This window comes from Aspergillus alliaceus, assembly GCF_009176365.1.
Source record: "Aspergillus alliaceus strain CBS 536.65 unplaced genomic scaffold BDW43scaffold_44, whole genome shotgun sequence".
NCBI classification, from domain to species: Eukaryota; Fungi; Ascomycota; class Eurotiomycetes; order Eurotiales; family Aspergillaceae; genus Aspergillus; species Aspergillus alliaceus.
This window is the reverse complement of record NW_022474727.1, coordinates 107453-131524: the sequence shown is the minus strand read 5'-3', so window position 1 is coordinate 131524 and position 24072 is coordinate 107453. Positions and strand designations below refer to the sequence as shown.

Genomic DNA, 24072 nt, shown 5'->3' with positions numbered 1-24072 from the left:
AACTCAATCTGCAGCGTGGCAGCCACGCGGGGATGTCGATCACTTCCTCCTTCCAGTGGGTGAGGTGAACTCCAAGTACGCCTGAGGGCCACTAAAATGGGGCGCAAAGACCCATGTTAGACGGGGACCTATTCTGATTAGTCTATTCATACTTTGGGGGTTCAAAAGTAACTGCCTATTTGAGTTAAATGACAGTAGGTTCTTCTATGTCGACTTCTTCAATCAGGTTATTCAGCGCTCTTAGGGCTGTGGTATCGCAAAAGTATCGAGTTTTGGTGGCCTTAGGAATCTACATATTTCTTCGCCCTATCCGGAGTACAGACTACTACGAAATAAATCAATAAAAATTAATCACAAAAATGCGGTCTGTGAAATTACCCTTTGATGTTGAGAACAAATTTAAACAGAGTTCTGGAACAAGATTAGGGCAAGTCAGCAGTACGAATAGAATACCGTAAGAGTTCCCCTGTTGGAAGGGATATAAAACTGGCAGGGCAACGCGAGCAACCAGCCCAAAGTCTTCATGTTTCAGATATACAAGTTGCTAAAGAGAAGAAAGAAGTGGAAACACAGAGTCCGCAGTCAAAGCGCCGTGTTAAACAAGGTCCTGTGATACAGCAGGACGGGAGCCTGCAACGGCGAAGTTGCCAACAAGGATCTTCTGCTGTCTAGAACTTAGGTTTAGGCCGATGAGAAACAAGTCTTACTTGTCTAGGCTGGTCGCAGCCAAGTATCTAGGGTTCTCTTGGGGGCCATTCCCCAGCCTACTTAGTGGGATTCCAAAAATAGCGTCGCAAATTGGAAACCACCCGAAGAGTAAGCACTAAGGGCTCAGGTACCGAACGAAGGAGCCGAATCCCTCTTCTATTCTCTCTTATTCGATTCGCTATAGGGCACCTTTCCTGCTTCATGATATCATCCTGGTTCGCCAAGCCTCCCTGGCTCGGTGAGCAAGAATTCCTGGTAATATTATGTACAGTATGTTGGCAAGGCGGAGAAGCCTCTTTTAGTCCAACGCTAGAATTCTTACCCGTCCAGTTGGGAACTATATATATAGACGGCTGTTCTTACCGTCAGCAGATATACCTCCGCAACGTCAATCACCAATAGACCACTGCTGCAACTGTATACGAGCAGTCATCCAACCCACCGGCTCTCTAAAGATAGACTGTCGGCCAAAGTCACCTTACTATACGAGGCAGAACCGCCCTTCTTAGGGTTTCATCTTCAAGGGACAGTGGAATAAGAGGTAGCGTGAGTACGCAGAAAACAGAATCTCTATTATCTAGCCCTAGATTTAATATAATGAACAACTACCATAGGCATATAATATGACTTTATCGTCTATCCTGCCCGATTCACATAGTCAACACTTTGCTGCAGCCTCGTACCCATTGATATTCCGACCCCAACACCAACGCTCAATCAAGGAATAGATAACTATACAATCCATCCCGAAAGTAGTATCTTAGCGTATATGTATGTGTTGCCGGTCGAATAAGGCATAGCACTCGGTGGTTCTAAATAATGAAAGAAACAGAAACATGTTGAGAAGGCTTATACGAAAACTGGTTACGGAAATACGCATTGATTGGATAGCATGTTTCTATAATCTGGTATAGGCTTAAATAAGGCACACGGGTGGAGATGTAGCCTTCAACCCGTCTAGATCAGTCTGCATGCGGGAAAAATGGGGTCTTGCCACTGGTCCGAGAGTTGGAGAATAATAATACGCTCGGTGCAAACCATTCTATCGCCATACGATGCCGTCCTTGGCCGATGCTAGGCGAGTCCCTACACAAGATCCGTACAGATTACCGCGAAAGTGGATAGCGATAGCACGAAATATCTCGGTCGCTCTTACAGTTCCCATCGTAGAAAGAGGTGGAACGTTGAATATGAAAGAAATCTGTTTTTAGCCTATATAGGGAGCCGATGAGAGAACAAAGTCACTAGAGCGAAGAAGTGAGCGAGGGAAATATATATAAGATGAATCACGCTAAGGAGACGAATCAGACAAAACACAGTAGGACAGACATAGCTAAATATTGAATAATCAACCTAGTTGTACAGGAAAAAAGAAAGCGACCGTTACGTCGCGAGGGGAGAGTAGGTAAGCAGGAGATCCACCATCTGCTCCATTGACGAATTTTGAACGAGTTCCTCCAGACGAAGTTGGGATGTGTGCTCGCGCAGCAGCACCAGCACTTGTGCCAATCCCACAAGGTCACCACCGGCTGCAAAGTAACATTCCGTCGTCGGCACGATCGACTTCTCCATCGACGGTAAAGTGCTCCTCCACGCCTGGTACACGGCCGCCCGCAGCTCGGATGGATCCGCACGGCGGACAATACTAACGGGCACGGATACAGAAAAATCAATAGCCATGGGAAGCATGGGCGGACCAGCCTGAAGATCCTCGAGTGATGGCAAGGCTGCTGTGGAGGGGCTCGACGATAAAGAGCAGATTGCTGTACATAACCGGTCAAGCAAGTCCTCCGCCTGGGACGCAGACATCACGGACATTGATGTAAGGAGATCGATGTCAACGTATTCGCCTGCGGGGGTTGACAGGATTGAGACGTCCATAAGATCAAGCTCCGAGCCCATGAAGCCTGGCTCATAAGGGCAATTACCCATCACCATCCCCCGATCCGACTCGATGTTCTGGTGCTGAACCACACTGCTGAAGTGCATCCATCGCGGCCAATCTGTGCAGTGCTCGACAATCGAGCGGAATCCGAGTGACTCGAAGGGAATGTTGGCCACCTGCTGATTCTGGATGGTGCGAAGAAGGTCCATTACAGTCCAATCATCTTGGAAGCGAGCACGCACGGGGACCACATTAAGACAGGGACCGACGATCTGATCGACGCCCTCGATTTCCAAGTTGCGGCCTGAGATGGTATGACCGAATACCACGTCCGGTTGAGCCGCCATGCGAGCAAGGACCAGGGCCCAGGCGGACTTGATCAATGTAGCGAAGGTGATACCCTTACCTGTGAGTGGCGTGTTCGGCACCTGGCGCCGGACCGCGACCACTTCATCAGAGACATCTCGGAGGCTAGGCTTGTGACGTCCCACAAAGCTAGTCATAGTTGATCCGGCTAACAGGTTACGCCAGTGGTTAATAGCGGCTGGGCTATCCGAGCCCGGACATTGCGACGTGAAGGTTGAGAAGGACGGGCTGGGGGAAACAATTTGGCCGTCACAGGCACGCTGCAACGCGTCCCAGAGGGTAGGGAGCGAGACACCATCATACTGCGCATGCGAAATGCGCATGATTAGCCGATGCGCAAGCCCGCGACGCTGCTTCACCAAAACGAACTGCACGAACGGTTCCTCGATCAGGAGGTCACCCACCATACCTTCCTTGTACAGCCTTTGAGTTGTTGACTGAATATCATCGGTGGGAATAATGAGGAAGATCGGATCGAGATGCTCAAGGACAACTTGCCAAAATCGAGAATCATGCTGCGTAAAAACTGTGCGAAGAATGCTGAATTGGCGCACTAGGTCGAAGCAGCTCTGACGGAGACGCTCCACATCCGCCGCTTCGGGGCTATCGAAGTAGAAGTAGTTGAGCATCCACCGAGTCCGCGTCATGGCGCCGACCAGCGCGATATCCTGGAAGCTAGTAGTGGGGCAGATTTCTTCAATGTTGTCCTTCTCGACTCCAACCTTCAGGGCAATCGCGTTCAGAAGGACGGGATCACAAGACAATGGGCCTTTGCTCGGAGATAGGCGGGGGCTTCCATCGCCGGGAGTGACTAGTGCGTTGGCCGCGGCCAGAGCAGCGATATCCGCAAGAACAGGATAGTTGAAAACATCAGCGACACTCATGGCGATGTTAGAGGTACGAGCGAGGCTAACTAGTTTCATAGCGACAATGGAATCACCGCCTACGGCAAAGAAACTATCGTCTGCCCCGATCGAGAGACTATCACTCCCGAGTACCTGTGCCCAAAGATTACCCAGTGCGAGTTCCATCTCCGTGCTGAGTGGTCTCTTGATGGCGGTGGCAAGTGAGTAGGTCTGCAATTGGGTATCGGAAAGCGAGTCGACCATGCGACTGAGCACGCTTCGATCCACTTTCCCGGAAGAGTTGGTGGGCATGGCCCTAAGAGGGATGAAGAGGGAAGGCATCATATAGCCGGGAAGGGTGGTGCGCAGTTTAGACTGGACTGTGGTGAGGGCCCGCTGTAGGTCGGCTGTCAAGCTATCTGCCAGTTTGTTGATTTCAACATCTTGAGCCTGGATGGACTCATTGTAGAAATATGCGACCAGCATTTTCCTGGTCCGGGATGAAACCATCGCAGATTCCACAACAACATCGTAGAGGGAAGGAATATGCGGTCTAATGTGATGCTCGACCTCACGGGGATCGATACGCTGACCATACATTTTTATTTGGGTATCTCTGCGTCCCAGATACTCAATGCTACCATCCACATTAAATTTGGCCAAGTCACCGGTCCGGTAGACTTGTGTGAAGCCGTCCGTGGGGTAAGCATGCTGCATCCAGTGGGGTTTATCAATGAAAGCCATAGCGCTAGCTCGAGGATCACCCAAATAGCCTTGCGATAGGATGGGACCTTCAATGAGCAGTTCACCCATACAGCCCAAGGGCGTGAGCTTGTTGACATCATCCGGTTCGGTAACCCACAACCGACAGCCAACAGGGAATCCTATGTTGGAGAAGGAGTCATCAGGATTGCTGAATGTCGACGTGGAGCACCAGACGGACGCTTCGCTCGGTCCGTAAGCGTTGAGAAGAGTATCAATATTGCCTGCCCAGGCCTTGAGATTACCCTCTGTGGGGCATTCCCCACTGAGAACCAACGTCTTCAACCTAGGAACATCAGTAGGGCACAGGAGACTGGCCACAGTCGGAGTGAGACAGGCCCAGTTCGCACACACCCGATTAATGGCTGCAGGTAAATCATTCATCCGGTCGTGCTCGGATATAACACACACCGTGCCACCAGTGAGAAGGGTCGTGAATATCTCTGCATAGCTAATATCGAATGAGTAGGCAGCAAATTGCAGAACACGAGAGCTGGACGTAATCTTCAATGCGGGACCATGATTTTTGATGCTAGTACAGATAGCTCTATGGTCGATCACCACACTCTTGGGCTTGCCGGTGCTACCTGAGGTAAGAGCGAGGTATGCGGGCGATGAAGGGTCAACGGTTGTCCGGGGAAGGGAGGGGTCAACGGTGGTAGCTGGGAGCTGAGAAGCCATGATTGTATCGGCGATAAGAACATGATTGGACCCGATGGCAGTAGCTAGATCAGCATACTGCGGTGCAGCAAAGACATGTTGTATGCCAGTATCAAGGGCAATTTCCGCCAGACGGGAGACAGGGTGCTTCGGATTTAGATTCACGCAAGCTCCGCCGGCCTTTAAGACGGCGAGCAGGGACACAATAGCCCATCTAGATTTGTCAAAGCACAAACCTACCGTACACCCCGTCGTGGCGCCAAGACTAACCAATACATCGCTGAACTGAGACGATAGATGGTCAAGCTCTTGGTAGGTCAGACTACCATCCCACCCATCCACTGCTTGGTGCTGTGGGTGGAATCTGGACTGAATGGTGAAGAGATCGTGGACGCAAGCGTTCACAGGTCCAATAGGGGGTCCCATCCAGTCGAGAAGCTGATTCATGTCAGTTTGGCCAGCCATTGTAACATCTGTCATAGGAGTTTTTAAAGGCAGCTGGAAGAGTTGGTGGACCAGGTTCTCGTAATGTTGCAGCAACCATCCCATCCGTTGCTCAGGTATGATCGCATCATCATATTTAACGCAGATATAGAGTTCAGACTCCGCGATCTGGCATTCTACAAGCAAAGGGTAGGTATCGAAATCATAGTCCACTGAAGAAACCGCCTCCAAGCCCAGGTCATGCTCCGACCTCGCCAAAGTGGGTTGGATGAGGAAGAGATGACCAAGATCAGCAATGGGTGAGGCGTTGGGGAGCACACGACGAATATTTTGCAAACCGAACTGCTCATAGGGCGTCATATCGAGAGCCTGCTGCTGGATGCCGCCCATTAGCTCGCCGATGGTCTGGGTTCGATCCAAACGGATTCGGATTGGTACCGTCGCGATCGTCGGTCCCATCATGTCGGTAACCCCAGAAAGCGGAATAGTGCGGCCTGAAAGAACATGACCAAAAACAACATCATCGGATGCCGTGTAGCGGCTGAGTAATAGGGACCAAGCCGATTTCAATACGGTTGGGGTGGTAAAAGTAAACGTATTCCGCTGTGGAATACGGATCATCAGAGATCGGGACTGGTTTGGTCGGGGAGGCATGGGGGAGGGAGCAGTGATAGGGAACTGAGCGGGCAAATCACCATCCAGCTGGGAGCGCCAGAAGGCCTCTGAAGCCTCGCGATCCGTGTTCGCGAGATGCCGGATGAATCCACTGTACGGAATTACCGGGGGTAAAGCCGAGAAGCCTTCTCGATAGATGATCTCGACTTGCTCAAACATAGACGCCTCACTCCACCCATCGTAAACGGCGTGATGGGCAGTGTAGACTAGCGACGAGCGGGGATCTTTCGGGTCTCCATGGACAATGGCGAAGCGCATCAAGTGTTGACCATGGACCATAGGTGAGAGCCTGTCGGCCTTCAGGTACCCTTCCACCGTCTCCTCGGAGCGCCAGGTCAGCGGCTCAGCGATGACAACCTGGAAGGACTGCGAGTCGTCCGTGTAGATGACCCGAGTACGCATGATAGGCTGGCGCTGGGCGAGAGTCTCCCAGGCCTGTTTATATTTCTCCAGGTTGATATCAACAGGAATGTGGTAGACCGCTCGCGACACATACGCCGCTTCGTCTCGCGCAGTGAGTGCCATCAATGCTTCCTGCGAAGGAGTGCAAGGGTAAATATCTTCGATCGCATCGGCCCCAACCGCACATTGGGCGGTCGCCTGGCGCACAAGATTATCAACTTTATCGGGGTGCACCAAACTGAATGGCTCCGGCGGCGCATTATAGATCTCCAATATTTTGGAAGAGCGATCGATATTGTCTGCCATTTCGCTTAGCGTTGGGTATCGGGTTACGTCGGCTACACTCAAAGACAGTCCTGCCTTGGTGGCAGTAGCGACAACCTTCATCGCGGCAATTGAATCCCCACCCAGGTGGAAGAAATTGTCGTCTACGCCGATAGTGTCTGTGCCGAGTACACGGGCCCAGAGCCGTGCGAGAGCCTTTTGTGTTTCGGTCGAGGGCTCCTTTTTCTCCACCTGGGCAAGAGCATATGACGCCAGTACCTCCGGCGACAAATTGTTCCCAACCTCCCTCAATGCCTTTCGATCCAGCTTGCGGGATGGGGATAATGGCATGTATGAGATAGGAATGAACAGTTGAGGAACCATATGCTTTGGCAAAACCTCCCGCAACCGACTGTACAAAGTTTGGAACCCTTTTTGAAGGGAATGAGAGAGGGGAGTAAGCAGGGAATCAACGTTTCCAGGTACAGGTTCACTAGCACAAACAAATGCCGTGAGAATCTTGAGGCTGCCGCGAGACTTTGGGGTTAGGACTTCGACAGCCACTTGGTGCGAGGCGTCATCGAGTGCGTTTTTGATGCGATGTTCGATTTCGCCCATCTCAATGCGCTGCCCGTGCAGTTTCACCTGAGTATCTTTGCGTCCGATGTATTTAATAGTTCCATCACGGTTGTACCTGACCAGATCACCTGAGCGGTACATACGACCAGTGCCTTGGTCGTGAGGTCTCCACCATGATGGAGCGCTGATGAATGCGGCAGCCGTTTTCTCAGGCTCATTCAGATATCCTCTGGCAACAATCGGGCCCTCAATTAGGAGCTCTCCGGTGGAGCCAATAGGCAAGAGCCGGTCGACATTGTCCGGGTCCACGATCCACAGACTGCATCCCACTCCCCGGCCGATGTTACTCGGGTCTCTGATAGTGCTAGTATCAACATTGCAGGTGGTACAAACACAACATTCGCTGGGGCCATAGCTGTTGATTATCTGAACGGAGCTGGCCCATATCTTCACGACTTCTTTAGTCAGTGCTTCTCCACTGAGAACGAGGGTTGTGAGGGTAGGAATACTACTGGGCAGTAGCAGACTAGCGACAGTGGGGGTCAGTTCTGTCCAGCTAACGCGATATCTGGCCATGGCATCCGCAAGGGCATTCATCCTTTCGGCCTCTGACGGAACACAAACACATCCTCCAAGCATCAATGTTCCGATGATTTCATCCAAGCAAACATCGAAGGTGTACGAGGCAAACTGGAAGGTTCGTGTACCAGGGCCGAGTGCCATCTCTTTCAGATGGGCAAAAAGACCGGTCACAAGGGAACGATGCTCCATAATGCTACCCTTAGGCTTTCCGGTGCTCCCAGAAGTATATATGATGAATACAGCATTGGAAGGTTCGGCAATTGCACCGATAGGCTCGGTCGGGGAAGGAAGACTTTCCAGGTAACCGCCGTCAATTGGGAGCACTCCTGAGGCAGGGAGTAACGAAGAGAGCATTTCTGATGATGCGGGGTCACACACAACTAGTTGAGCACTGAGATCGTAAAGCAAAAGCTGAATTCGGCTTCTAGGGTGCTCGGGGTTGAGCATACAGCAAACACCACCAGCCTTCATGACAGCCAACATTGCAATAATGGTCCATGAGCACTTGTTGAAGCAGAGAGGAATAATCATCTCCGCTTTAACCCCACGCACTTTGAGCTGGTAGGCCAGCTTGTCGGCCAAGGTGTTAAGTTGACTGTACGTAAGTTCAACATCGTAAGAGGAGATGGCGGGGGCGTCGGGCCTCATGCGGACCTGTTCCTCGAATTTGTCGTGGACACAAGACTCAATAATTTCAGGGTGATTCTGGTTCCATGCAAGGATCTGCTGTAGGTCGTCCTCGCTAATCATTCCCATCTGCTCCAGCGTGTCAGTATGATCCTCGCCGCGAGTTTCTTGAACTGCGCTCAAGCTTCGAATAGCTCGGGTGTAGCTCTTGATTATCCCGTTAATCTCCTCGATCGAGACAACGCTACTGTCAAAACGAGCTTTGATATCAATACGGTCGTCCAGAAGGTCACATTCCATGGTCAACGGATAAGGATGGTCTGCCTCAGTGCCTGTACATGGCACTCGAGTCAGTCCCAGAAAGTCAGGCCCCGCAATGGAGGATGAGCCAGGATGAATAAGGAGCAAATTCTGAAACTTGACGGCGTCTCTGGCATTTTCACTCATTAGACGAATATTCTGTAGACCAGTGTGCTCGAAGGGTACCATCTCCAGGAAGTGCTGCTGGACAGTTTGGAGGAAGTCAAGAGGAGATTGGTCTTCATTGACTCTGATGCACACCGGGACTGTCCCGATAGTAGGACCAAGGACCTGATTGATACCAGCGAGAGCTGCAGTGCGACCAGAGAGCGTAATTCCAAAGGTCACGCGTTCACTTTCTGTCAGGCCGGCGAGAACAACGGCCCATGCGGCTCTCAGAACGGTGCTCAAGGTAATATCAGACGGAGCCCTGGACAGGTTCAACGAATGAGTAATCACCTGGTCCGGGTTTGGCTGATAGTTGCGATCATGCAGAACAGGATATGTCAAAGAAGGCTCAGCGAACTGAGCATTCCAGAACTCAGTGGCCGATGCCGGACTAATACCCTGAATATAGCTGATAAATCGGTTATAAGGAACCTCTGGCAAGGCGAATTCGTTCCTATATTGAGCAGAAACCTGCTTGACAAGGATGGGGAGGGTCATTCCATCGTAGATCGAGTGATGGGCGGTCCACACGAAGTAGGTTTGCGCGGGAGTAGAAATAATTGCATAACGTGCCAGTGGCTGGCCATAATTCATTGGGCGAGACGAATCCTTCTGGAGGTACACGTCAAGATCGTCCCCAGACTCCCAGATAATGATATGTTTGAGGAGAACCTGGAACGAGCCATCAGACGTGCTAATGATGCGAGTGCGCAAAATGGTGCTTCGCTCGGCGACCTGCTCCCACGCTTCCTTGAACCGCAGGATATCCAATGTGTCTGGAAGAGCAAATACTTCCTGGATCACATAGGAGGCTGTGTTTTGCCGGTTCAAAACCATGAGGCCTTCCTGAAGGGGGGTACAAGGGTAAACATCCTCGATGACGTCGTGTGGAACCACACACTGCGTAGCAGCCTCAGAAGTGAGCTGATCGGGGCTGAGCTCCTGTGGCAACAGGGAGAAAGGCTCCAGTTGGCGATCCTCACTCTGGTCCAGAAGACGAAGATCCTTGGCCATCCCAGATAGAGTGGGTTGTTGAAAGATTGAATTGATGGTGAGAGCAAGGCCGTGATTTCGTGCGGCGGCCACAAGTCTCATGGCACCGATAGAATCACCACCGAGGCGGAAGAAACTATCGGATGGGGTAACGTTGCTACTGTCCGAGATTGCAAGGGCATCAGCCCAGAGTTCAAGCACAATACGCTCACTTGCGGTCAACGTTACACATTCCTTGGCATTCACAAGTCGGTACTGCTGCAGTTCCTGTTCATTCAAGTCACAAACAAGTGTCTGCAGAGCCATGCGGTCTGTTTTGTGGCCAGCGATGAATGGAAGTCCACTGACGGGGAAGAAAAGGGTTGGGATTAATGGTTCTGGCAGATGCTGTCGCAGTGTTTCTTTCAACTGGGTGAACTGAGCCCGATCACCATCGGTGACAGGCATCAGGCAGGCCTCGGACTCAGTGGTGTATTTACCCTTGGCGTAAAAAACAGCCATGGATTGATTCCCACCTTGCTGATACAAGTCTATGACCTCAACAATTGCGTGGCCCATAAATGGAAGGGCCAACGTAACTTTTTGCTCAATAGAGGCTAGATCGAAGGCGTGGCCGTTCAATGTCCGGCAAAGAGTCTTGATTCTCTCAAGCTCCTCGCGGCACGATTGGGGAATGACGTCCAACTTCGAAAGAGGTACATCCGGGTCATCAGCCAAAACCATGAGCACATTCGTGAATGCATCCATCAGGTCATCTGCTTGTGTATCACTCAGGATGGCCTTCAGATACGTCATGTGGATCTCCACACCAGGCTCATCCCCAGTGGTGATGCTTATATTAATGTCATACTATTGCAAATTAGAATGACCCGACGTTTTACCTTGCGGAAGAAGGATAAATACCTCAGTTGGGTCGGCTTGGTCCACAACCTTGAAATCAACCTGTGAAGGTGGACCCTGACTGGGCTGTCTCTGCAATGACAGAAGAGTATTGAACATTGCGACATCCTTATTGTCCAGCTCATGCTGGATCGATGCGAGGGAGATTTGCTGATGAGGGAGGCTGTTCATATAATCTGATTGGATATCCTTCAGCAGCTTGGAGACCGACACATCATTGGCGAGGCTTAGTCTACAAACAAGTAAGTTGATGAATGGGCCCACTGCATCGTAGATTCCGTCAAGAGGCACATCGCGGCCTGAGGCCATGTAGCCAAAACAGATATCTTTGTTGCATGTGTAGGCCTGGAGAACCAAGCCCCAGGCAGCCTGGAAAAGGTTACTCATGGTGATGTTCTGCGACTCGCAGAATCTTTGCAATTTTCCATCTCTGTCAATAGTGGTGACTAAAGATCTGAAAGTCTCGATCTCAGACCCACTGTCGCCGTTCGCAGTACGCAAATTAGGAAATTTGCATGGCTTCACATCAGCCAGACGGTCGGTCCAGTAGTTCAGGCAGCTAGAAGTAGACAGTGTACTCAGGTAGCGAATGTAATTACTGTAGAGCGGTCCCGATCCTGCGGGTAGTGTGCCTTCATAGGCAGATATAAAATCACGGATCAAGAGCGCCAATGAGGTGCCGTCGATTAGGGCATGGCTGACTTCAAGTTGACAATAGACTGATGAAGGCCCTTCACAAATAATCAGCCGATGGGCAGGAACCGGTTTAGTGTAATCAGGTGGTTGTTGGCTTTGGACAAACGGGACAACATCAGTTCCAGCGCACGTAAGATGTTCAACCGTGGCTTGGTGCGATCGCAGTACAAGCTGGTCATAGACCCCGTCTCCACATAATGAATTTATGAAGACCGTTCGCAAGATGGGATGACGATCTACAGTTCGCTGCCATGCTTTCAGTAGGTATAGGACGTCCACGGCACCGACATCCGATCTAGGAACGACTTCAAAGAGTTGGCGAACCTCATACGTGCCCGGCTGACGAGCCTGGCTGAGAAGTATACCCTCCTGTATTGGTGAGCAAGGGTACATATCTTCGATGTTGTCGGGCGAAATGCCCATCGCTGGCAGGATCGTATTTGTGAAGGTCGATAAATCCAGGTAACTGATCCTCATGAGCGGGAAGTCGCTAAGAGTATGCTCCACTGAGCTAGGCACTAGGTCATCGACAGCAGCCTGAATAGCTTGTTCACATCGGGTTACCCAATGGTGTACCTGATCCCGACGGTTCATGTCGTGATTGAAGAAAAACGAGATGACAAGTCGGCCGAAGGAAACAGCGGCAGTGATATCGAAAACAGCCAAACGGCCCATACTCTCACCAATGTTGTGGATTGCCTCACCCGCACGAAGTGGTTCTTGCTTGAACAAGGCATCACCTCGCTCTAGTTGCTGTGCTTGTCCAAAATAGTTGAAGCAGATTTCCATGGCCCTGTGATCCCCAAAAACCTTACGACCTTCGGTACTATAGTGACGGCAGCTAAAGTACGAAAATCCGTGATCCTTGAAGGCACGACGAGCATCTTTTGTTCGCTTGACGGCCTCCTTGATGCTTTCGTCCCTCCTAACGCGTCTGTGTACAGGATAAAATGTGGTGAACCATCCTACTGTTTCCGAAAGATCGATAGACCTATCCATTGGTTCTCTGCCATGGCCTTCGCTAAAGATGGCAGGTGCTGTACGGTCTGTAAACGTCTGGGTAAAGGATTGCTGAATTGCCGCCAGGAGTATGTCGATGGGTTCGGTCCGCAATGCTGTGTTGGCCGCTCCAAGCAGAAGTGAGGTGATGTTTTCATCTATGATGAAGCGAGCCTCTTCGACATTTTCCCATGTGGGTAACTGCTGCATACCCCAGTATTGAAGGTTGGCAGCGGGTATAGCATTGGGCAGCACTGACCTGGGGACCAGTTGCTCTCCGAATTTGCACTGCTCTTGTATCCAGCTGTGAAACGGTATAGAAGCATGAGGGCTGCTCTCCTCGGTCGACAGCAAGGTTTCTAATTGACCGACAATAACATGCCAGGAGACAGCATCAACGACGAGATGATGCGCGATGAGCGAAAGGAGCTGGCTGGGTTGGCTGTCAAGGCTCGCCTCTCCTCTCTTTTCCTCACAAAGATCAAAATGATCCACAACGAAAACCGGTCCATTCTCAATGTCGATGCTGTGTTGAGAGGAGTTAATAATATCGAGCATCTCACGGCGGCCCGCTGATGTATGGAAACCAATCTTATAAGAACCATTAGGCTTGCTCTGGACTATTTGTGACCACCCGCCGTCATCCACTTTAATAAACTTCGCACGCAACATGGAGTTCCTGGTCACAATCCGCTCAATAGCAGACATTACTGCAGCTGTGGGCACAGGACGGGCCAAGCGTAACAACACACTCTGGTTATAATGATGCTGAGTGTGCATACCTCCCATGCTGCGCACGACATCGTTGAAATAGACATTCTGAATAGGTGATAGGCTGAATGGCGTATCATACAGTTCCTCCCTAGTAGTGGCGCTACCAGTTGACGATTTTGTGCAACTGACGACCGCCGCCAGCGACTTTGGGAGCAGAATATCTTGAACGCTGAGCTGGAGGTCAATGGCTCTACAGCGGGAGACAACTTGCATAGCAGTGATTGAATCTCCGCCTAGGCTCATGAACGATCGGTTCAAGCCAATAGATTCCTCTGGGATGTTCAAAACATGGCTCCACACTTCTGCTAACTGCTTCTCTACGGCAGTCACGGGTAGATCAAGACTGGAGGAGGCGATATCCACGATCTTGCGATAATTATCTTTAGTCACACTGGTGACCCAGCGAGTGATAGGCATACGGTTTATCTTTCGCGATGCAGTCAACGGAATAGAGTCTAAGACTATCCAGGTGGAGGGGACCATGTAGCCAGGCAGTAATCCCGCCAACTCTTCCTGGATTTGCATGATGAGTGGCTGGGCTGTAGACTTTAGATCATCGAGAATCAGCTCGACGCGATCGCCTTCGAGTGCCAAGGGTCGCAACTGTTCTAGCGCCACCACCGCAACGAGCTTTCCTTTGAACAGGCCACTCTTGGGCAGAGTAACCATACCGGCCTCGACCGCTTTGCAGGCACGAAGGTGGAATTCGATCTCGCCCAACTCGACACGCTGACCGTGGAACTTGACTTGGCTGTCTTTGCGACCGACAATATTCAAACTTCCATCGGTGTTGTAACGGACTAGATCACCAGTGCGATAGAACTTGTATTGTGGAATCTCCTTTCCATGCATCCATGCAGGACTTTCAACAAATGCAGCTCTCGTCTTTTCTGCCTCATTCAGATAACCTCGCGAGACATTCGGCCCTTCGATGAGCAGTTCACCCACGCAGCCGACAGGGGCAAGGCGGTCATGGTCCGAGCTCTCCACGACCCAGAACCGGCAGCCGATACCCTGACCGATATTTGCGGGAGAGACCTTATCACCTGGGTTGGCATGTGAAGCCCAGATGGTACACTCGGCTGGTCCGTAGGAGTCAATCATGTTAACATGGTTTACCCAGCGATCGACCAGGCTTTGCGAAACGGCTTCACCACCCAGAACCAGCGTTTGCAAATGGGGAACTTCCTTGGGATCCAGAAGGGCAGCAACTGTCGGAGTCATGAAGGTCCATGTTACCCGCATAGAGTTGATTACTCCAGCAAGGTTATTGACTCGGTCATGCTCTGTGGGGATACAGAGAGTACCTCCCTTCATCAGCGTGATAAAGATTTCACCCATGCTCACATCAAAAGTGAACGAAGCAAACTGCAATACTCGTGATCCCGGTCCACCAAAGCCCAGACTTTCGCCATGCTGGGTGGCTACCGTGCAAACAGAATTGTGCTGTACAATGATGCCTTTAGGTTTTCCTGTGCTGCCTGAGGTAAATATCATAAACACAGGATTATTCGGTAGGACATGTAGCAATGCAACCTGTGACGCCGAGACAGGGGGCAGTTTCTGAATGAAAGATAGTGTGACAGCTACAACAGATGCCGAGACGGAGCTGAAGATGTGTTTATGTTCAGGCGAGCTGAGGACGACATGAGAGCCTGTGTCTTCAATCAGAGCTTGGAGTCGGGTAACTGGGTGGTCAGGGTTCAACATGACGCAGGCACCTCCTGCTTTAATCACGGCGACCATAGTAACCACTGTCCAGACAGACTTGTCGAAGCACAGGGGCAGCAGTGTCTCGGGCTTGACGGAATACTTGGTGGATAGGTGGCAAGCTAATCTTGAGGACAGCTCGTCGAGCTCATGATAAGTCAAATTTCCGTCCCATGCCTCAATAGCCATGTTTCCAGGGTTGAGAACAGCCTGTTGGGAGATTATGTCGTGCACACACTCGTTGGTTGCGGTTGGCACCACACTGTTCCATTCCCAGATCTGCTTTTCATCATCTTTGCTACACAAACTGATGTCCCCAAGCTTTGCGTCGGTGGACGGCCGAGTGATTTGCCGCAAGACGTGTTCAAAGTGGCCCAGGAGTCTCTCCGTCAGGGCCACCGGCAAGATATCATCGTCGACCCGGGCTTCCAAGTTAATGTGGCCATCGCCGAGATTACATTCTACGATCAAAGCATAGGGATCAAACCGCGTCATGTCCGTTGGCACACTCTGGAACTCAGCAAACAATTGCTTATCACCTGTCCTCGGCTGGACAACGAATAAATTTGTGAAATCCGTCGCAGTCGACACCTGGGGACTGATACTGCGAATATTTCGCAGACCGACATGCTGGAAGTTCATCATCTCGATATTCTGTTCTTGTTGGCTCTCAAGAAAGCTCTGGAGGGGCATATCGGGGTTCAGGTGGACATTCATAGGAACGGTGGTGATGGTCGGACCAGCGATGCGCTCGATGTGGGGGACGAGAGCATCACGTCCCGAAAGTGTGAGTCCATAAACAATATCCTCTGAGTCGGTATACCGTGCCATGACAATAGCCCATGCTGCTCGCAGGAGGATAGCCATAGTGAAGTTGGACTCATGCACCAAGGTTACCTCGACATTCCGAGAGCAGGCTTTCTTTGCTCGGGGTCGGTAGGTCTCAGATGGCAGCCGGGGAAAGGAAGAGGGTGGTACTTGAGGAGCCATCGAACGCCAAAACTCCTGTGACGCCTCAGGCTCGGTGTCTTGAATGTATTCTACAAACTTAGAGTAAGGCGTCACTCCACAAGGCTTGACATCATCTCTATAGATCTGTTCCAGCTGTTCAAACAAAAGTGGAACCGTCCAGCCATCATACACGGCGTGATGGGCTGTCCAGACGAAGATCGAGCATTCACCATCTTCAACTATGGCATAGCGCGTCAAGGGTGTGCCGATGGCCATAGGAGTGACCTGGTCACGCTTGAGGTATTCCTCCAAACAAGATTCTTCCTGCCATTCTAGTTTAGCAGCCTCTTCTGTCAACACAATCTGGTATGACGTAGTATCGATGATGACGATGCGGGTACGTAGAATAGAATGAGTGTCCACCAAAAGTTGCCAGGCGTTCTTGAATCTCTGTATATCAAAGCCCGCTGGCAGCCGGAAAGCAGACTGGGCAATATAGGCACCGGCATGGGTGGTTGACATCATAAAGACACCCTCCTGAAGAGGGGTACAAGGATACAAATCCTGAATGTCGCTGCGTGCGATGGAACAATGGCCTGCAGCCGCCTCCAGCAGCTCCATGGCGTCGGTAACTCTGTGCAACATGGCAAACGGCTCATAAAAATTCTCATGATAGTCCACCTTAGCGAGTTCAACGTGTTTGGCCATTTCAGACAGGTCCGGGTACCGGAAAATATCAGCGACGGTTAACAAGAGCCCTACTTCCCGAGCTGCGACAACCAATTTCATAGCGACAATGGAGTCCCCTCCCAGTCTGAAGAAGTTATCATTGCGACCCACGGCGCTGAGCTCCTTTCCTAGAACAGTGGCCCATGAGACCTGTAGCTGCTCCTCTAGCTTGGTCTGAGGGGCGGCTTTGTCCTGGTCGGCTAACGCGTACATCTCCATCTGCTCGCGCGAAAGACCAAAGACGGCGCCGCGGAGTATGATTCGATCGACCTTGCCGGAAATCGTCATGGGTATTTGAGAAATTGGGATAAACAAACTGGGAATCATGTATGTTGGCAACGTCTCTGTGAGTACTTTCTCGAGAGCCCGCAGTTCCGCCCTGAATTCAGGAGACAGTAGAGCAAAGGGCCCATTTCCTCCAATGGGCATGTGCTCCTTCATCTTGAGAAAGGCTACCAATGTTTGAGGAGGCAAAGTGACTGAGTCAACGGTGACATGTGTAGCACCCGGCAGATTCTCCAAGATCGCATGCTCAATTTCGCCCAACTCAACACGCTGGCCCCGGACCTTGATCTGGGTATCCTTACGACCAATAAACCGAAGCTGACCGTCCGGGTAATAGCGAACCAAATCATTTGTTTTGTAGAATCGGCACGGCCTTTCTTTCTCCACCATCGGCGACCAGGCTGGATCTTCGAAGAAGGCTGCTTTCGTCTTTTCGGGCTCGTTCAGGTATCCACGGGTGACCAATGGTCCCTCAATGACCAACTCGCCAATACATCCAACAGGAAGGAGCTTGTCAGTACTCTCGGGATCCGTCACCCAAAGACGAGTTCCGACGGCATGACCCAGTCCGGCCGGGTCACTGTCTCTGGTCAGGGGGTCTGTTCCCATGCTGTAGATGGTACATTCTGTAGGTCCATAGACAATACGCAACTCTAGAGCATCGACCCATGGGGAGATATCTTCGCGCGAGATTGCTTCGCCCCCAAGGACGACTGTTTTCAGAGTGGGCACGCTTTGTGGTGAAAGCAGGCTGAGGACACGGGGAGTCAGGAACGCCCAGTTGGCGCCGAGCCTGTTGATCGCACCAGCCAAGTCATCCACTCGATCTTTTTCGGACGGTATGCAAACCGTGCCACCACGGATCAACGTAGTGAACGTGTCGGAAACACTGGCATCGAATGCGTAGGCCGAGAACTGCAGAACACGCGAGCCCGCGTTAACTCCCCATTCGGACCCGTGGGCTTGAATGCTAGTGATTAGGGATCGATGCTCGAGGATGATGCCCTTTGGCTTTCCTGTACTGCCGGACGTGAACGATATAAAAGCTGGGTTGGATGGCTGGGTCTTAGGGAGTGAAGCGCTGTGGGTAGGAGCAGGGAGATATTCAAGAAAGGCTTCGTCCACGACTACAACATGTTGCACGAGGCCTTCAAGCAGTTTGGCGTGCTGCGCGGCAACCACCGCGATACGTGCCTGGCAACCATCTAGGATATCCTGAATGCGAGATATCGGATGCGCAGAGCTCAAACCAACACCAGCACTACCAGACTTCATAATCGCCAACATGGTCACTGTCGCCAGTTTCGACTTCTCAAAGCAATGGGGTATGAGCACCTCCGGTCCTGCCCCAAGTTGTGCCAGGTGGTGGGCTAGCTTTTCAGACAACAGGTCAAGTTGAGAATAGGTGTATTCGCCATCCCACGCACAGACTGCTTGGGCATCTGGTTGCTTCGAGACTTGCTCGTAGAAGTATTCATGCACACATCCTGACTCCCCAACTGGCTCAACCTTGTTCCACTCAAAGATCTGAGCGCGATCCTTTTCATCGAACAGGTCAATGTCGGTGAGCTTAACTCTGGCATGATCCACAACACGAGAAATTGCGGTGCTAAATGTGTTTGCTAGGTTGATTGCATCGCCCTGTGTTAGTAAAGAGGACCAATAACCGATAGATATTTGAACATCCTCGTTGCTTACGTCGATGGCAACGGTAATGTCGAACTATGAGATAGAGACCTATTAGTAATTCTTTTGGAACTATAGATACCCCGCGGTGCCCTACTCACATCTGTCGGGTCATCTTCTTCAAGGGCCCGGAAGGAGAGGGATTCTCCACACAGCGGCGCCGAGGTAGCTTTCTGCAGAGAAACGATGGTATTGAACAACGGCATGCCCGACAGGTTCAGGCCATGCTGGATCTGGGCCAGGGAACAATGTTGATGGGCCAGAGCGGAGAAATAGTCATTCTGCACGGTTTCGATGGCATTCAGAGCAGCCTCATGCTGGTCCAAACGCACCCGACAAACCAGCATGTTAATGAAGGCACCAACCGCGTGTTCTATGCCTTGAACCGGTACGTCGCGACCAGAAGCCACATATCCGAAACAGACATCATCGGAGCCAGTGTAGTCTCGGAGAACCAAGGCCCATGCAGTTTGTAGCACATTAGCAATGGTGACTCCATGGGCTTCGGAAAAATTAAAAAGATCTTTTACCCCAGTGAAGGGAACGGTAATGGATTGGATATGCCTGGAATGGTTCCCATTCTGAGGATACATTGGGACAATAGTCGGCTGGACTCCATCGAGATATCTGGTCCAGTAGTCCATCGAGTCGCTTTGCGAGTGTTTCTGGGTCGAGATGTACTGGATATAGTCACTGTACAGCGACGCAGACTCTGTGGGCGACTTTCCGTCAAAGGCGAGTGACATCTCCCGCAGGACGACCTCGGTAGACCCGCCATCGATTATCGCATGGCTGAGCTCCACCATCATGTAGATGTTGTCGCCGCCAGTGAGGCAAACGGTGAGACGGTGTTGAGGATCCGAGGGTCCGTACGTTGGAGAGGGGAGAGTCTTAAGGAAACGAGTGACCTCCGCTTCATCGCCCGAGCCCGTGTACTCGCAGCAATAGATGCAGGCTGTAACGTTCTTGAGTACCACCTGCTGGAAGGATCCTCCCGCATCGACGAAGATGGTCCGAAGGGATTGATGGCGATCTATAACTCCCTGCCAGGACCGCTGAAGACCCATAACAGTGGTGGTGGCATCGCAATTGGACAGGACGTGGAGAACACGGCGGATTTCATAAGTCCCGGGAAACTTTACCTGGCTGAGAAGGATTCCGTCTTGTACTGGGGAGCAGCCGTAGATGTCTTCCACCTCTTCCTTGCTAGGGAGACCAGCTTTGGACAAAAAGGCGTCGTCGATGGCAGCAATCCGCCCCACGGGCGTAGAACCAGGGGGGACAACAATGGTGTCCTCTACAGACACTTTCGAAGAGAAGACAGTCTTTGAGGCCAAATCGATCAGACTTTTCGCCCGAACCACATCCGACACCGAAAGCATCATCTGCTCCTGGCGACACCGTGCCACTATCTTCATGGCCGTGATAGAATCTCCTCCTAAGGCTATGAAAGCGCGATTATGTTTCAACTGCGACACTTCAATGCCCAACTCTTCCGCCCAGATCTTCTGTAGGAGAAGCTCCACTTCGGATGAAAGTGCGGTCTCGCTCGTTTCTTGTTCGTCTTCTACAATACCGGCGATCTCGTTATAAGTATCTTTCGACATGTCACGAACCCACTGGGTCATGACAACACCATTGACCTTTCCGGATGTCGTAAAGGGAAGGGTGGCCAACACAGCCCAGAAGGTGGGCATCATATAACCTGGGAGCTGTGCAGCAAGGCGAGCGCAGATATCAGGTAGCAATGTCCGTGCATGACTTTTGTGGTCGGCAGGTAGCTCGTGTACGTTGGCGTCTCGCGGTCCGTTGTGTGGGAAAGCATGGAGCGAGAGCACTGCCACCAGGCTTCCTTTACAAGGACCTGCTTTGGGGAGAAGGACGAAGGCATGGCGTACCATTGAGTCCATGGAGAGGCGTTGCTCAATCTCACCTAGCTCCAAACGCTGGCCCCGAAGCTTCACCTGGCGGTCCTTCCGTCCGATGAAGCTGATCGAACCGTCGCTGTTGTTTCTCACGAGATCACCGGTTTTGTATAGCCGGAATGGGGGTGGCTGGGAGGTCATATTTTGCAGAAAGTCGGGGGCTTCATCCAAGAACACTGCTGCGGTCTTCACGGGCTCATGGAGGTAGCCTCTCGCAACGATCGGACCTTGGATGACCAGCTCACCAACGGCCCCGATCGGAACGAGACGGTTGTGATCGTCCGGGTGGACAACCCAGCAGACCGCACCGTAGCCGCGCCCGATGTTCGCTGGGTCCGCAGTCGTGGCGAGATGGGGGTTGATTGTGGCTGCGACGGAACATTCACTAGGACCGTATCCTAAGAGGTGTCGGTTAGAATTTTACTCAACCCAAATCAGCAGGAGCTGTGTTTACCATTGATCAAATGCAATTTATCGGCCCAGGTTGTAACATCGATTTGGCTCAATGTTTCACCCCCAAGGGCCAATGTCTTCAGAGTAGGCACGTCAACGGGATCTATCAAGCGAACCACTGAAGGAGTCATGAAGGTCCAAGTGATGCGCAAAGTGTTGATAACATGCGCGATCCCATATTGTGCTTGTTCGTCGCTGGGGAAGCAGACACAGGCACCGGTCGTGAGGGTTGTGAAAATCTCGAGCATGCAGACATCGAATGTGTATGGTGTCATCTGCAGGATCCTGCTGTTCGAGGTGATCTCGCCCACCTTGACATGCTGGGTCGCAGCCGTCAAGAAGGATTCATGCTCCACCACACAGCCTTTGGGGGCCCCAGTACTACCAGAAGTGAAGATGATGTATAGGACATTCCGCGGAGTGACTGCAACTGCTGGGGCTGCTTCCTGCGCAGGGAGCGCCATCACGCTATCCTGGCAGACGGAGAGGACGTTGTAGTCGCCCTGCCAGAGCGGTTCATACTGCAAGGAGGTGAGGACCAATGGAGCCCGTAACTGTTCCATCAGTCCCATCGAGCGTAACCTAGGCTGTTTGGCATCCAAATTCACAATGGCGCCGCCCGCTTTAATGACGGCGATCATGGTAACAATTGCCCACTTGGACTTCTCGAAGAAGAGGGGCACAGCCACTTCTGGGCCCACGCCCCGATCCACAAGATGGTGGGCCAGGCGATCAGTAAGCCTCTGTAGCTCGCCATATGTCATGCGTCCATCCGGGGCATCGATGGCGTATGCTTGGGGCTCTCTAGCGGCACGGTCGTCGATGAGGTGGTGCAGACAGTGAGAGACCACAGGGGGCATCTTCTGGTTCCATTGCCAGAGTTGATGCAATCCATCCTGGCTCATTAAACTTACCTCTGTGAGGGGGGTGCGAGGGGCTTTGATGATCTCACCGAGTACATGGCTGAGTGTCGCTGCACAGTGTTTCGCCTGCGGGGTGGTGATCAAGGAAGTCGGACACTGCAGGTCAACGGCAAACTGATCCTGTAGATATCGTGCGTGAATAGCAAGATTATTGCCCGACTGTTAGCTCTCCGTCAGTGATACGCAGTAACAGTGTCTGGAAAAACACAGCCCTTACCTCTTCTCGCTCTGGAGATTCTCGGTCATACAGCATTAAAACGCTATTGAAAGCTGGACCGCCCTCCCGGGCGGCGAATTCCTGAAATTCGGTCGGTGTCATGAGGGCAGATGTCGAAATACTAGCCTGCAGCGTCTCCTCCGCGTCAACGAGCGTCTGCAGCACCGTCTTTGCCCCGTCGATCTCCGTCTGGTAGACGCCTACATGTGGCACACCGGCGACGAATCTAACAAAGAGAAACCCTACAGTCTCGCTGCCGACATATGCGGAGAGCACCGTCGCCCAGGCGACATTCAGCACACTCAGAACGTTCAGTCCATGTCGTACGCAGAATGCAGTCAGAGCCTTTCCCTGGGACACCGACCCCAAGTCCAAGGGGATTATCATTCGGTCGGTCTGTTCTTCACCTAGAAGTGTTCCATCAGTGAGGTTCGGGAAGAAGGATGAACTCCCTTTGGATCCCATGGGAATTCGGGCAGTAAGGGCCTGGACAGAGGTGTAGTCTCCAGCGTCTCCCATTGTGATTAGTTTTCCTTAGCACGTGTGTTTAGAGGAAGTGAAGTTAAATAACCCTGCGATGAAGGGGGAGAGAGTGACGACAGAAGGGGGAAGAAAGTAGGAATACAGTGACGGATGTAGTATGAAAGATGAGAGAGCTATAAGAGCCCGACTGCTTGGTGGAAGATCAGATTTGAGCTATTGGATTGACCAGGTTGGTAGATACATAGGACGAAGCGTGGGAAGACTTGAATACATATGTCGCCTCAAACCTGATGATAGTGACTCCTCTATACTACCAATTCCGTCAGCCAACGAGCACGATGCTCATCCAACTTTGGTCGCAAGTCATTCTCTCTGTGTCAGCTTGCGCTCTCGCCTCGCATCGTCTGTGATGTGTGGGGGCGGTCGGCTGTTTAGAGCTAGCGACCTCGTTTCAGCCACGATTTTGGTAGTCCGCAGTAAGGACGGTATGCAGCACATATGGAGATAGCCTCCAAAGATAAGATCTGTATCATCAGACTGGGGGCCATACTTGACTGAGGCTGCTTCTGCTCTCATCTTGCAGTAGCGTCGCGATAGCGTGGATCCTTCCGAGCTTACTGCGTATGCTGACCTGACTAGAAACATAACAGAGATGGAGGAACGAGACCATAAATAGACAGGGCCCAAATTAACCATAGTGCCCCGCTACCATGAGGTAAGAAAATCCCCTAGTAGTAGCTAGTTTCCTAGAGGCAGATCACCATACCTAGATACTTTGACAGAAAAGTGATGCTAGTGCCAAGACGAAGTCCCGTTTACTTCGTATCTCATAGGTGTTCAACATCACCATGTGTGAGTAGCAATTTTATGCCAGGAAGGCTTTTCCAAAATCCATCGGTAGAGGAACCCACTGGTCGTCTGCGCCATCCGCCGAGTAACCCACCGTCTTGGAGTACAGCGCGATGCGTAAATACAGATCCACCATGGTCGCGATCGGGAAGAATGCACTGTCGCCCAACAATGCTGACGCCCGCGACAGGTTTGATTCTTAAGACAGGCTTCTACCGGTGGTGGTTGGTGG

At 51.6% G+C, this 24072-nt stretch overlaps 1 protein-coding gene across 1 annotated transcript; it reads right to left on the bottom strand.

Annotated features, from left to right (window-relative positions):
* Positions 1-1978: 1978 nt before the first annotated feature.
* On the bottom strand, positions 1979-23170 carry BDW43DRAFT_167473 (uncharacterized protein). The gene is made up of 5 exons (XM_032038689.1): positions 22509-23170; positions 21370-22450; positions 19092-21313; positions 11164-19026; positions 1979-11109 (listed from the first exon to the last, which is right to left on the bottom strand). The coding sequence occupies exons 1-5, from the start codon at positions 23025-23027 to the stop codon at positions 2092-2094; spliced, it is 20703 nt and encodes a 6900-aa protein (XP_031897106.1). The 5' UTR covers positions 23028-23170; the 3' UTR covers positions 1979-2091.
* Between the last annotated feature and the right edge of the window lie 902 nt (positions 23171-24072).